General features: G+C 41.6%; 2 protein-coding genes across 10 annotated transcripts; one reads left to right on the forward strand and one right to left on the reverse strand.

Moving 5' to 3' along the window:
• Positions 1–291: 291 nt before the first annotated feature.
• On the reverse strand, positions 292–3,501 carry LOC108918918 (10 kDa heat shock protein, mitochondrial). The gene is made up of 4 exons (XM_018726555.2): positions 3,408–3,501; positions 1,276–1,431; positions 1,099–1,188; positions 292–974 (listed from the first exon to the last, which is right to left on the reverse strand). Exons 1-4 carry the CDS (start codon positions 3,408–3,410, stop codon positions 924–926), a joined length of 300 nt encoding a protein of 99 aa, XP_018582071.1. The 5' UTR covers positions 3,411–3,501; the 3' UTR covers positions 292–923.
• A 93-nt stretch (positions 3,502–3,594) lies between these two features.
• Positions 3,595–11,843, forward strand: LOC108918916 (60 kDa heat shock protein, mitochondrial-like). 9 transcript variants are annotated; one of them, XM_018726544.2, is made up of 11 exons: positions 3,595–3,959; positions 5,064–5,239; positions 5,372–5,707; positions 6,506–6,601; positions 7,028–7,121; positions 7,210–7,378; positions 8,714–8,813; positions 9,103–9,348; positions 9,566–9,740; positions 9,956–10,134; positions 11,234–11,843. In XM_018726544.2, the coding sequence occupies exons 1-11, from the start codon at positions 3,872–3,874 to the stop codon at positions 11,366–11,368; spliced, it is 1,794 nt and encodes a 597-aa protein (XP_018582060.2). In that variant the 5' UTR covers positions 3,595–3,871; the 3' UTR covers positions 11,369–11,843. The 9 variants fall into 9 exon arrangements, with proteins under 9 accessions (XP_018582060.2, XP_018582062.2, XP_018582066.2 ...); XM_018726546.2 differs by having other exon boundaries at positions 3,891–3,959; positions 5,047–5,239; positions 11,234–11,842; XM_018726550.2 differs by having other exon boundaries at positions 3,931–3,998; positions 11,234–11,842.
• The last annotated feature ends 2,162 nt before the right edge of the window (positions 11,844–14,005 follow it).

Below are 14,005 nucleotides of genomic sequence, written 5' to 3' on the forward strand. Positions count from 1 at the left end.
ACATGCTGTTCAGGTTCCCCCATAGTGTGTGAGTGACAGTGTGTTCCACTGATGTACAGATAAGCGACCCATCATAAGTAGTATATCTAGCAATGTAAGTCACCATGGTGATAACCCTACATAGAGTTCATTGGAAGTCACTTTGGAGAAAAGTATCAGCTAAATAAATGTCCAGTCCGTTTTGCTGTACCTCTCTACACCGTTTAAACCGAGGAGATGTCAGTTTCCCAAAGCTGGAAAGTGGGAAAATAAAATACTGTATTCACACAACTGATTAATAGACAAGGTAAATCTATGCCCATTTCAATGTTCTCCTTTGCTTAACTACAGGAAGTCCTGAACTAACAAGTTGTATGAATGGTTCAATGAATTGTGTGATCAAATTTTATTTCCAGTTCATGATATATAAACTAGAACCCACAGGATTATGCCAGGACAAGGAAGGTTACCACCAACCTTACATCAGCCCAGTGAAAGTCATCACATTAGTAATTTGAGTCCTGGTTTAAAGGTTGCATACAGGGTTCAGTTCCATCCAAAATAATTACCTTTGATAGCTGGTTTGAAAAGTAGTTCTAATCCAAACATTCTCTAAGTATAAGCTGCAAAGAAACATTTACTAAATCTGCAAGTCTTGATGGGATTTGAGGCATTTGTTCAGTATACTCTCCAGCTGAAGATAGGAAGGTGGAAAATAAGAGTATTCAGTTTCCACAAAAGTCATGAGCAGAAAGTAACTAGTAGCATGCATACACACAAACCCAACATCTGAAATGAAAGCCAGGTATGCAGAATCCTCTGAATTCAAACAATTTAAATGTACTTTATTCTAAAAAAAAAAAGAAAAAAAAAAAAATAATTTACAAATGTATGACATGGAAATTAACTGATGTACTAATTCAAGAAGTTATGACAAAACATTTTCAATCAACATATTTGCCCAGGATATCCCCTTCCCGAAACAAGTAGTATTCCTAGACGGGGGTAGAGAGAAAAGCAAAGTCAAAAGGATGTTGACAGTTTCAAAAATCTAAACAGCTAATGAAAATATTTAAAAAACTTCACTTGTGCCATTACAAAAATTAAAAATTTGCTTACCTTATCATCTAGATCCACTTTAGTTCCTCCATACTCAGGAAGCAGGACCTTCTCACCAACCTTGACATTGACAGGCTGAAGCTCTCCATTCTGAAGGACATAGAAGGCCCCTTATCATCAAGCAATGATGGCTCCACTTACCACAAGCAGGGGCTGCAGCTGCAAAACACCAGTCACCTTGTTTCTGGCTCCTGGCCCAACTGCCATCACGGTGGCCTGCAATACTTTGCCCTGGGACTTCTCTGGCAGCATGATGCCCCCTTTTGTTACCGTTTCAGCAACTAGCCGCTCCACCAGCACACGGTCAAACAAGGGGAGGAATTTCCTGAAGGCCTGTTCACATGGAGACAACAGTTACAGATAGCTATAGCCCATATGCAATAAGTTGTTTCAATGCAGACATTGAATTGCATTCCAAAACAGCAGCCAGGGCAGGATAGAGTGACCTCTCACAGGTTATGCTACACAGGTTCCCAACATTGCTTCCCATGTATTATGCCAGTACAACATGCCTCACGCTGATAACAGTAAGACAAGCAATCGGCAGTTTATGAAAATTCAGACTGCAAACAGCACACAAACGTTTGTTACTTCATTTAACAGACCACCCCCACCCAAGCGACTTCCAACGAATACTGATGTTATCAGCCCACACCTTATTCACCCAAGGTGACTTACACTGCTCTATACACTACTTACAATGAGTCACACTGTCACTCATACAATCTACCTCAACAGCATGTCTGGACTGTGAGGAAACCAGAGCACCCAGAGAAAACCCACACAGACTGAGTGGGGATCAAACCCATGTCCTCTCTCACCACCGAGGCGCTGTGAGACAGCAGCGCTACTCGCTGTGCCACCGTGTTTCTCGCACCACTAACACACCAAGGTATTATTACTGATTTACTTTAACATTATAATAATGTTAACAGAGAGACTAACTAGCACAGCGGTAGTTATGCTTTGTATTCGGTGGTGAGCTGGTTGTCCATATCTATACTACAAGAAAACCTTTATTCTACACATTGCTCAAAATTTTACAGATGTAATTTGGATAAAATCTGCAGTCGAACTGACAATTTGAGTGTTCAAAATGCAAAAAATGGAGCTCTAACAGGCACGTGAAGACCATGTGTCCGAATGTAAGCTAAGGCAACGTGAACTGGTGAGCAGTACTGAACGGGAGGTTCAGGAGATGGCATTTTCAGTCAGTTGAAGAGTGCTAATTTCAAAGGAATTTATAAAAAATAAAAAAAAAGTGTTGCACTGCAATATAGTTGTGTCACGTCCAGGGCGTACCTATGCTTCCGGGATACAGCAGAGGCCAGCACAGCAGTCCTTAATAGCAACGAATAAAACTTGTCTATGCTATGGTTTTCACACAACCTAACTGGTTAACAGATGGTGGAGGAATGTCTGTATTATTGAGCTTTCGCTCACTGTCACTTAGCTGCCAACTCAACTGTGGTGTGAAGAACAAATCGAGTTCCCCGCAGACTACTCAGTACTCACGTGTTCGAGTTGCTCACTCACTGTGACTGTGTGTGTATTTTACATTTACACAATGATTTAGCTGAAGCCACCTACAATTATTTACACAGCTGGGTAATTTTAGTGGGGCAGTTAGAGTAAGTACCTTGCTCGAGGATAGGCCGGGGATCGAACCCGTGACCTTTGGATCCAAGGCAGGAGCTCAGTAAATTAGTAGCGGGTGAGACTAACAACTACCGCCTCAGCTGTCCGTTACACTACTACTAGCGCTCAATTAATCGGCACCTTCCTTAATCAACTGGACGTGAGTAACAAGCAAAAAGAGACCGACACACTGAAAAACAAACAAATTATTAAAACTGCCACCGGGATACTGATTTTCAATAGATATTCTTTTTTATTCTTCTGAATAGGTGTTGTATTTGACCTCGGAATGAATCAATCGCGAGTGCCGGCGATACACGCACGCCGCCTCTTTTTTCACAGTTACTTTTTAAAACTATGTGAGCTGCTAACAAGATAAATCGACAATCGCTAATAAGAGAGCGCGGTAGAGGTACAGGGTCCGGAAGAGTAGCAATGTCATTGCAGTCAGTCACAGTGAGTGTGTCAGTCTTTTCGTCACTCACGTGCATGCCAGCAGAGAGTGTGATGTGATATGTCAGATATTCTCCTTCATGATGGACAGTCAGCGCTTTGAAATGTGTTTGCGGAAAAAGTGCACATATCTCTCCGTATCAAACCCCGGCAACTAAAAAAAAAAATATAGCTAAAACAAATTCTCGTTGTGCGGCTGAAGCAAGGGTGTAACTTACCATTTTCGCGCAGGATCCCGCACGGTCTTCAGTAAGTATCCCGTGTGAGGAAATATTCAGAATCTACATCCGGTGCGCATGCGCAGCGGGGCCTCAGCCCCGCCGCGCATGTCTAGTATGTACTGATTTTCACAATTTCGTTATTCTGAATTAGAACAACAGAGTTATATTTGGCCGCTGTTTGTCTGTCACTGTAGTTTTCATCCTGAGATTGCATCAGCACTAGGCAACACACACCTTTCTCCTTTAATGTGAGAGAGGGTGCTGGAAATCCACGCCCCAGAATGAGCATTATTTTTTAAGGCTTTTTGGAGTGAAACTTTAGAAGTTTAGTTTAAATCACATAACTACATTCATCATGATGCCTACACCGAATACCAGCAAACAAGCTGCATAATGTAGCCCACACACGCGGACACGCAAATATTAATGAGATTTCCGTATACAAGGTTTTGGGGATATACATGTTCCGGGGCCCGTGGACAAGTACCCGCATAAACGATACCGCGTGCGCCGTGGTGCCCGCCACGTGGTTGAGCCACCGCCTACTGAGTAAGTGAAGCGCACCTCTGCACAAGTTTTAGCTGTGTGGTATGTAGAAACTTGTCCCTGTCGGTTACGCTATTTTTTAAACGCTATTTTAAGGCTTAAAGGGGTGTGTTTCCGCAGACTTGTAGCTCCTGCTGTCCCCGCTGCTCCAGAGTGAGTCGCAGTCGGTCAGTTCGAACAGCTGCGCGCATGTTTTCTCTCTCTGAAGTTAGTTACACGTTAGAGAAAACTAGTCAGTGGTCTTGAACACATGTCTCGGTCCTGCCGTTTACTTAGAGAAGAGAGTACGTGTATTACACGTTTTCTTTCATTTTCCCGGTGTTTACTAATTTGGCAAACGTCTCATACGCTGCCCTCTCTCTCGTCCCTTCCAGTCTTTTCCATCTCGGGACCTCACACACGCAGTCATTTGTGAGCGCTTTCTGCGCATGCGCGCCTTTGTTAAACTGGTAAACGATGCGCTTTAACCCGATTGGGTTCTTTTTTTGAAAGAACTGTCGGTTAAGTAATTAGAACACCAGTGAATGTGACGTTTTCTCGCTTTTATTTAATAACACTTTCCGTGATCTGCAAAGGTAAATCAATCGCTCCCTAGTAACACACAGAGAAATCAAGTTTCTTCTGATCTCCTGAATCTGTCAAGTAGCTCAACCAAATAAAACTGCAATAAATAATATTTATGGCACAGTCATACGGGTAGGCTAATGATGAGACTGAAGTAAATTAGCTGAAGCTAAATGGTAAATAGTTGGTAATTAATAGTGATTCATCACGTGTTAACTTAGTGGTAATGTATTGTGACGTCACATGACAAGGGCATCAGGTTTACATGCTGGCAGGTTGTGTGCTTTAGAAAAAATCCACCCTAGACTTGTAAAAATAACCTTGTTCCAAGGCTGATGGGGTTTATAGACAGGTTCTTCTGCTGGTTGTTCATGTGTGGACAGTATGGTTGCTTAGTTATGTAGCGGTGCTTTTTTTGTATCGGTGGTCTGTACTACATTGTTCTGTGTTCGGTGTGAAATTTGCTGTTGTGTCATTGTCCTGGCAAGTGAACTCTAAGTGAGCACACTCTTCCCATCTTTGATAGGCTGTTCCTTCTCGCAGAGATGCTGCTCTTACCTATTGCCTTGAGTCGGCTGCGGCCCATTTGCAGGGCCCTTTCCCCACGCCTCGCTCGCACGTATGCAAAAGATGTCAAGTTTGGACCAGATGCCCGTGCCCTCATGTTGCAGGGAGTGGATCTGCTCGCTGATGCGGTTGCAGTGACCATGGGACCCAAGGTACAAATGGCATGTCTCACAGTGGGAAAGCAGCTTCTGGGTGTTTCTGGTCTCGTTGTTGTGTACTGTGCTGTAATATGTTGTTCTTCATAGTCTTTTGTTCGTCACTTTTTTTTGCTCCTCTTATTGCAGGGGCGCACAGTCGTCATTGAGCAGAGTTGGGGCAGCCCCAAGGTTACGAAGGATGGTGTGACAGTGGCCAAAAGCATTGAGCTGAAGGACAGGTGCAAGAACATCGGAGCCCGACTCGTGCAGGATGTGGCCAACAACACTAACGAGGAAGCCGGAGATGGAACCACGGCTGCTACCGTGCTAGCACGCGCTATCGCCAAGGAGGGATTTGAAGTTATCAGCAAGGGCGCCAACCCCATAGAGATCCGTCGTGGTGTCATAATGGCTGTAGACAGAGTCATCAGTGAACTTAAGAAGCTGTCTAAGCCTGTTACTACACCTGAAGAGATAGCACAGGTAAGAAATGATCAGCAAAATTTGGAGACTGAACCCCCGATTTATTGGGTAACAATCCAGATTCTTTACACATACAGAATTAAGTTGAACTCCTTAAGTGTCTCCTTGATAGTGTGGCGCCTTCCACTTTACAACTTTTTGTCATTAGGTTTATTGTTGAAAAAGCTCTCTTCCTTTCTATTGTACTATTGCTGGAGAGCTGAGAAATATAGACATACCTTATTACATTTCCCAAAGTCTGGTTTTTCACGTTTCTGGTCCACAGTTATTAATACCGCTTATTGGGACTGAGCTGTCCCGTCCAGGCCTGCAACATTTGCTCCAGCATAATAAACTGACACCACGTTTTTAAAACTGCATTGAGCAGCTGTGTGCGAGAGATTGAGGTGCACTGCATTGTGGGAACCACGTACCCATGCTCACAGTTGTTCTGCCACAGCACAGTCTCGCCTGTGTACTCACATTTTGTATTTGCATTTATATTTTGTGCTTTAATTTTATTATTCAGTTATTAAAATATGCAGTAGTCTTTGTCTTTCTCATCCACATGCTATCATATTAAGTTTACTTAATCTTTTTAAAAAGATTTCATATTATATGTACTTGTCCCTTCATAAAATTTCTGCACATAGCTCTCCATTACCTTATAGACCCAGTGAAGTGTAAGTATTCCTTTCACTTGTATGCCTGTAGGAGTTGAACCATTAGAAGTTTCACAAACATTTGAAACAGTTCATACAAGATAAGTGCTACTGAGCATGAGTACTGTTTTGCATGTCTTTTCATCCCCTCTTGAAGGTAGCAACAATTTCTGCAAATGGAGATGGCGAGATTGGTGCCATTATTTCAAATGCCATGAAGAAAGTGGGCCGCAGGGGGGTTATCACCGTCAAGGTAAGTTGAAGAATTAAACTTTACTATGGAAGGACTCATGGATGACATCTCGGCCTCTTCTATTGTAAAAGCAGTCTGTGTGTAGTTGGTAAGAATTTGGCAATAAATTCTTGTGGAGTATTCGTATGGGACAAGCGGTTCTGAAAATGTGTGTGTGTGTGTGTGTGTGTGTATTCTTCACTAAAGGTTTATGTAGTTGTATTCAGTGGTTCTACATTTATTCATTTAGCTGACGCATGTCTCCAAAGTGACCTTCTCTGTTAAGCTATCTAGAACCATTTACTCGTTTATACAGTTGGGTCATTTTACGCAAACAATTTAGGGTAAGTACTTTGCTCGAGGGTATGCCGTAGGTGAGATTTGAACCGGCAACCTTCAGAGCCAAAGGCAGTGGCTACCAGCTGGTTTTGTCATGCTCACTGACAGGATGGAAAAACTTTGCATGATGAGCTGGAGGTTATTGAGGGGATGAAATTTGACCGTGGCTACATCTCCCCATACTTCATCAACACCTCCAAAGGTAAGGCTTGTGCTTGGAAATGCATGTCTCTCGTAATGCATTCTGTGATGGTACACTGACCATTGGTGTCCCTCAAACACAACTCCAGGTCAGAAGTGTGAGTTCCAGGATGCCTACCTCCTCTTGAGTGAGAAGAAGATCTCTAGTGTTCAGAGCATTGTCCCAGCTCTGGAGCTTGCCAACCAGCATTGCAAGCCCCTGGTCATAGTGGCTGAGGATGTTGATGGCGAGGCCTTAAGCGCCCTTGTCCTGAACAGGTTTGCTCTGCCATTGTTGTAATGCGGTCTCTTGTGTTTTTACTCTAGCTGTCATATATGTGACAATTAAAACACATTAAAATAATCTGCCAGAATAAGTCGTGCTGTTTTCAGAATGGCATTGACTTTTCCCAGTCAGTTTTCATAAAGTGCATGATGCAGCACATAGTTGACTTAAATTACCATAAAAGCAAGAAAGCAGTTGGACTGTTGTAAATGTACTGTTTTGAAGTAATCAAGAGGAGTGCTGAGGATGTAGGAGTGAAAAGGGATAATTCCCCATAATGTCCTTAAATGGAACATGTGTAGTCTAGAGGTATTCTGTCCCCACCCCCCATTTAGCTGATCCTTTTCTCCAAAGTGATATATGATTTTATGTTTGTATTCTAAGCCACTTAAAGCTGTTTATTAATTTCTGCACCTGTACATCTTTTCCTTGAAAAATTCAGGCTAAATACTGTAGTATTATAGCAAGAGCAGGATTCAGATCTGGCAGCATTAACTGCAAGATGAAAGCTTTAACCAGTGCATTCCGTGCTGCCTTTTTATTTGCCCTTAATACCTTTGGTTCCGTATTTGTAAATGTTCATGCACCGTAACTTCGTGAGCATCACCAGAAAAAGCATTTATTCAGCCACTACTCCGACATTGTTTTGTTTGCTTTTGTATCTTGTAATGTTTTAAAAAAAAAAAAAAAAAAAAAAAAAAAAAAATGGTAGGAGGGTTTCAAGATTTGTCTATACTGCGGTTTATGCACCTACTTGAACAATGAACCTTGGTACAGCAAGTGGTAAGAAACAAACTAGGTTTACTTGAGTCACATGTCTGCAACTATGTCTCTTTCAATGTAATGCATAAATTGTACTTTTGCTGAGATGTACATCGCTTTGGACAAAAGCGTCTGCTAAATGAATAAATGTAAATGTATTTGATCTGGGATGAGGAAGAAGGAGCAGAGTTGTCATTGGCAAGAATATACTGACATCTGCTGGAGATATAACAAACTAGTTGATGGTGGAAAGTTCCAGACAGACTCAAGTTCCTAAGTATGGACATTATGTGTGGGAGACATTTTAAGGCTAGTATGATTGCATCCTGTGTTTTGCTAAAGTAATTATGAAATCTGCTAAACAAGGTCTTCAGGGAAATGGTTTTAATGAGTAAGTAAAATGCTCTGGAAATAATTTTAGGCTCCACTGTTATACTTCTGACCCTAATTGCTACTTACTTTTTCTGAAATAGATGTTTAGGTACACGTATTTATATTTTAGAGGTCGTCTTAGACCTTTTTTAAACCAGAGAAGTTTGTTCTCTAGCTTTTGTTGTTTTCTGCAGGTTGAAAGTTGGTCTGCAGGTTGTAGCTGTGAAAGCTCCAGGATTTGGGGACAACAGGAAGAACCAGCTGCAGGACATGGCTGTTGCTACTGGGGGCATTGTAAGGCAATCTGACAACAATAATCCCCCTGTACTTTGCCTCTATATGTTGTCTGTCAATCCTGGGCCATTTATCGGGGAGTGGCTAAGGTCTGAGGGACTATGAGAGGGAAAGACTGATCATATAGAGTTGGGATTTCTGGATAATGGGATTTAACCCCTTCTTCTGAAGATCTGTATGAATTGCTGTTTGATTTTGCTATTAACGATTGATTGTTACTTCAGAGCAGGCACTTTGACCTTGTTTTAATAGGTCTTCATTCAGTGTCAGCCTCTCCATTGCTCGACAGGTGTTTGGTGATGAAGCGATGGGTCTGGCCCTGGAGGACATCCAGGCGCATGACTTTGGTAAAGTGGGCGAAGTGGTCGTGACAAAGGATGACACCTTGCTTCTGAAGGGGCGTGGTGACCCAGCCACCATTGAGAAGCAGGTGGCAGCAATTGCTGAACAGCTGGAGACCACCAACAGTGACTATGAGAAAGAGAAGCTGAATGAGCGCCTGGCCAAGCTGTCAGATGGTGTGGCTGTGCTCAAGGTGAGCTTTGGAGATGCTTTTTGGGCGGCCCAGCTGTTACATCATCAGTCAGCATCTTATATTTTTTGTTTTAGTTTTTCTTTTCAAGACTAATGTCTTCTTAGAATCCCACCAGGTCCAGGACTAGAGATCTATGTATATTTGGCCACGTGATGTTTCCTGCAGGGAGAATTAAGCTTCTTGCTGGGAATAAGTTTAGATTCCTCTTGTGAGTTAGGTTGGAGGCGCTAGTGAGGTGGAGGTGAATGAAAAGAAGGACCGTGTGACAGATGCTCTGAATGCCACACGGGCCGCGGTGGAGGAAGGCATTGTCCCTGGGGGTGGCTGTGCCCTCTTGCGTTGCATTCCTGCTCTTGATGCCATTAAGCCGGCCAACTCTGACCAAAAGATTGGTGAGTGGTCATCCTGCGTCATGTCGGAAATGGTCTTTATTGCTTGCACATAGATTTTCACCATCCAGTTAGATTGAAGGCCTTCGGGTGCATCTGGAATTTTATATGTTTTGTGGTAAGAATTTGAACCCGCTTTTAGCACACCTGTTGCGAAGAGCTGTATCGTTTGCTTCACTTCAACTTCGCCCACAAGATTTCAGCCTCTCTACCTTCAGGTGTGGACATCATCCGTAGGGCCCTGCGCATCCCTGCCATGACAATTGCCAGGAATGCAGGGGTGGAGGGTTCGCTGGTAGTGGAGAAGATCTTACAGAGTGGGCCAGAAGTGGGTTATGATGCTCTGAATGGGGAATATGTTAACATGGTGGAGAAAGGCATCATTGACCCTACCAAGGTATGTGCAAAAAGGGGAACTTTTTGCCGATTTTGTCACCTTTTAGGATAAAGTAGGACAAACCTCGTATTGTAGATGCGCTATACACATTCATAATTATAGTTTTAGGAAATAGGAAGTTTTTTTTCTATTTTTCTTTATGTGTTTAAACAGATCTATTGAGACACTGTGGTTGGGGAAATAGACAAAATGTGACAATTCAGTATTTTTATTTTTCTGTAACACTTGGTTACAAATAAAATGTCTATGCCAGCTTTAAATATATTTTAATATATATTAAAACACAAACATGGCAAAGGACTCTTCTAGTTTTGACCTGCATTTCCAGCAAGATCAAACATTTTTAAGATTTAAAGTGAATAAACGAGATAGTTAGCCTAATCCATGTCAGGAAGTGTGTAGCTGATTTGATGACTTTAGAGTATTTCTAATATAGCAAACAGGTCAAAATATAGTTAACTTTAACTTAGAATTTATAGTGAGCACATGGAAATATTCAGAGGTCAGTATCTCAATCAATCCCTGTCCTCGAAATGTCCATTTTCAGTTGGAACTGAAAATGACCAGAAATTGAAAACCATGTTTATATGACACATTGATGCTTCCTCATGGCATCAATGTTTTCCGTGACTGACAGTCAGTGTTTCAGGTCAGACATCACTTTACTTTCAATCTACGTAATCCTCAGTTATGCTGAAGCTCACTCTGTTGCTATTCCCCCCCCCGTGGCACTTGATGTACAGGAGTAATGCAGTACTGTCCTGTGTGTATAAAGCAGAACACAACACACTTAGGACATGAAGATTGCCTTTTTTTTTTTTTTTAATAAAGAAGAATTTAATGTTTCATGTTAATGAAAAATAGTAAAATTGTCATCCTGGCCATGGGGTTTTGAAGATCACAATGTAAACTAAAAGTGTGTGTGGGATTATCAACACAAAGGCTTTATCAGTGTGTGAAACTTTAAGATGATACATATGTGTGTTAAATGTTTTGTATGATGCCTGTGATCTCACTTGCAATTTTTTGCATGTATTATGTTACACCTTACTAGAATTCTTCTAGGAAAGGTGGTAGTGAACCCTTGTGTCCCTTACAGGTTGTCAGGACAGCCCTGATGGATGCAGCTGGTGTTGCATCCCTCCTATCCACTGCAGAGGCGGTCATCACAGAGCTGCCCAAGGAGGAGAAGGAAGGAGGCATGCCAGGTGGCATGGGTGGAGGCATGTTCTAAACTTCTGCAGGATAACAGAACCTAAAAGTAATATCGTAGATGCCAGACTCACTGGCAGTGAAGAAGTTGTCAGGAACCTGCAATGGCACACAGCCCCCCGCGCTGAACATTCAGCTGTGTGCCCCTACATTTATTTCTTCTGCCTACTCCAAGACAGCGGAACACAGCCACCTTTTCAGACAATTAGTCTTAAAAGCCCTGTTATTTCCAAGGAGAATGTTTACACAGTGTTGCCTGAACCAGTTGTAATTTCAGTAATATAAAAGATTGAAAACAATATGTGCTGTGTTTATGTATTGGGATTTGTTGTAAAGTACTGGGTACTCCACCTTTATGCACTCAGCCCACTGCATGCTTCTGTTTGCTGTCTGTTGTCACAGTTGATTTTCTAAACCTGTCTTGTACCCTTGCAACAGGAAAGAAGTTAGGGGTTAAAGATTGCCCCGGTGGGCTGAAGTGCTTATTTGGCTTTTCTTCTTCTTTTTAGCTTTTATTCATTTAACAGATGCTTTTCTCCAAAGTGCTGTTTTCTCACAGAACATAAAATGAGTGCATTACATCAGCAGAAAGACTTAGATACAAATGCGTGATGCTAAAGCACAGTTAATTTGTTTTTTTTTTTTGTTGCACTATGGAAAAAATGATTCTGGTGCAAAAAATGAATTTTGCATTCTCGAAACAGAAGATAAAGGCTGCTTCAGTGACGTCAGCTATTATTAGAGGACCTTAGTTTCAACGCTGTTTTAAAAAAGAAAGAAGGGTTGGATTTATCAGGTGCTTTTTGAAAATCTACTTTTATGGCCTAATGCTGAATTTGACCAACTCACCTCTGATTCAGAACATAGTGTAAGAAGTAGCAAGTTGATGGATCTAATTTGATAGCCACAGCAATGTTACATTTATGCATAGTGATTTAGATATGGGGAGGGTGTTGCAAGGAATCAAGGAGATTGGAAGTCACTTTGTTCTTACAGGAGGAGCAGGCGGTCAATAATATGTGCGTATTCCTATATTAAAATACCTATTGTGGTTAAATACAACTTCACACACATACGCTGTCTGAAACTGCTTGTCCCGAGTGCGGTTGCTGCAAACCAGTGCCTAACCCGGCAACGGAGGGCGCGAGGCTGGAGGGGAAGGGGACATGCCCACGATGGGAACTTTCAAAAATTCAAGTTAACAAGGGATAATGCTCTTATGGCTCTTCCACTGTATCCCAGGTCTGGGCTCTGTTCACTGATGTAATGTTTACAACTTTATGGGAGTGGCATCATACAAAATCCAGTAATGCTGCACATTTCATTATTATTAAAAATTCCTTGTGAACTAGTATTCGTTAAAAGTTGTTGCATAGTAGATTTCATATGTAACTTACAGAACGTTTATGAGTTTTGCCAAAAGAGTTATGCTGGGTCCTCATGCATTTTCAATTTCCTCAGTATATAATTATGCCTGGTACTTAGACCTGTGTAGTCAGTAAGGTGACAAAGCTTGCACATGTTCATGGGGTAAATCAGTCAACAGTCTGCATAAAATAGTAATTCCAGGAAACATTTTTATTAATTCTTTAAAAATTTGTTTGAATTTGTGTGGCTATGGCTACCCTGTGATGGACTGGTGTCCCATCCAAGGTGTACCCCCCTATGCCTTGCACCCAGTGCTTCTAGGATGGGCTCCATTTTCCTTCTGTAGTTCAAAGATATCCATTTCATGTGAACTCATAACTGAAAATTATGTGTTTACATGTAAATATATGCATGTGTAATTGCCCTTTGACAGACTGGTGCCCCATCCAGGGTAACTTAGCTCACTTCACTTCATTCAAGTTTTTATAACTTCAGTGATGCAGCTTCGGCAGGGGGAAAGAAAGCACAATGTCTGTCGTTATACACAGATGATCCAGCATCCATTGTTTAAGTGACTGACAATAGACCATTGCTATGTATTAATTATTCAGTTAAGGCTGTTTACCAGAGAAGGCTTCTTGGTGAGCCGATAGCTGCGCTGTTGCCTTATCAAGATTCTGTACAGTTAATGCATTTGTTAGATTGGTTGCCTGGAACAGCTTGCATTTTGTATTTTGCCTCAACTTTGTGCCTCGGACAACCCAGGGTCCTGCCAAAACTGATGAGTCAAGATGGTACTGAGAAACCTGTGTTGGATAAAGTGGTTGACAACCGCTGATCTTGTGTCTCAGTAACGCTTTCATGACCTTGCACTGGACAGGCAGTTTTTCTCATAATGAATGAGTAAATGATTAATGTTAAGTGTGTGCTTTTATTACTAAGATACATTGTTTTTTTTTTTATTCAAACTGGTTGTGAAACTTCAGAGTGTAAAGCATCTCCTCCTGAAATGTCACAAATTCTGTGGATTTAGGCATGCTTAAATTCCACGATGGTGGGCTTCATTGAAGAAAGATGTGATGTCCTATTATATCTTTGTTTGTTTACTTATTTTATTTTCCAAACATTTCCATGTTGCGTGACATCAGTTCTGGTAAATATAAGTATTGTGTCACCTGATAATAAAAGTTCATGGATGTTAAAGAAATACTGCAGTTGACTAACACTGTAAACACTGAAATTTTAGGCATGTAGGCATAAAATGGTAGTTACACCTAGTAAGATTTAGATT

Source organism: Scleropages formosus, chromosome 24 (assembly GCF_900964775.1).
Source record: "Scleropages formosus chromosome 24, fSclFor1.1, whole genome shotgun sequence".
Classification (NCBI taxonomy): Eukaryota; Metazoa; Chordata; class Actinopteri; order Osteoglossiformes; family Osteoglossidae; genus Scleropages; species Scleropages formosus.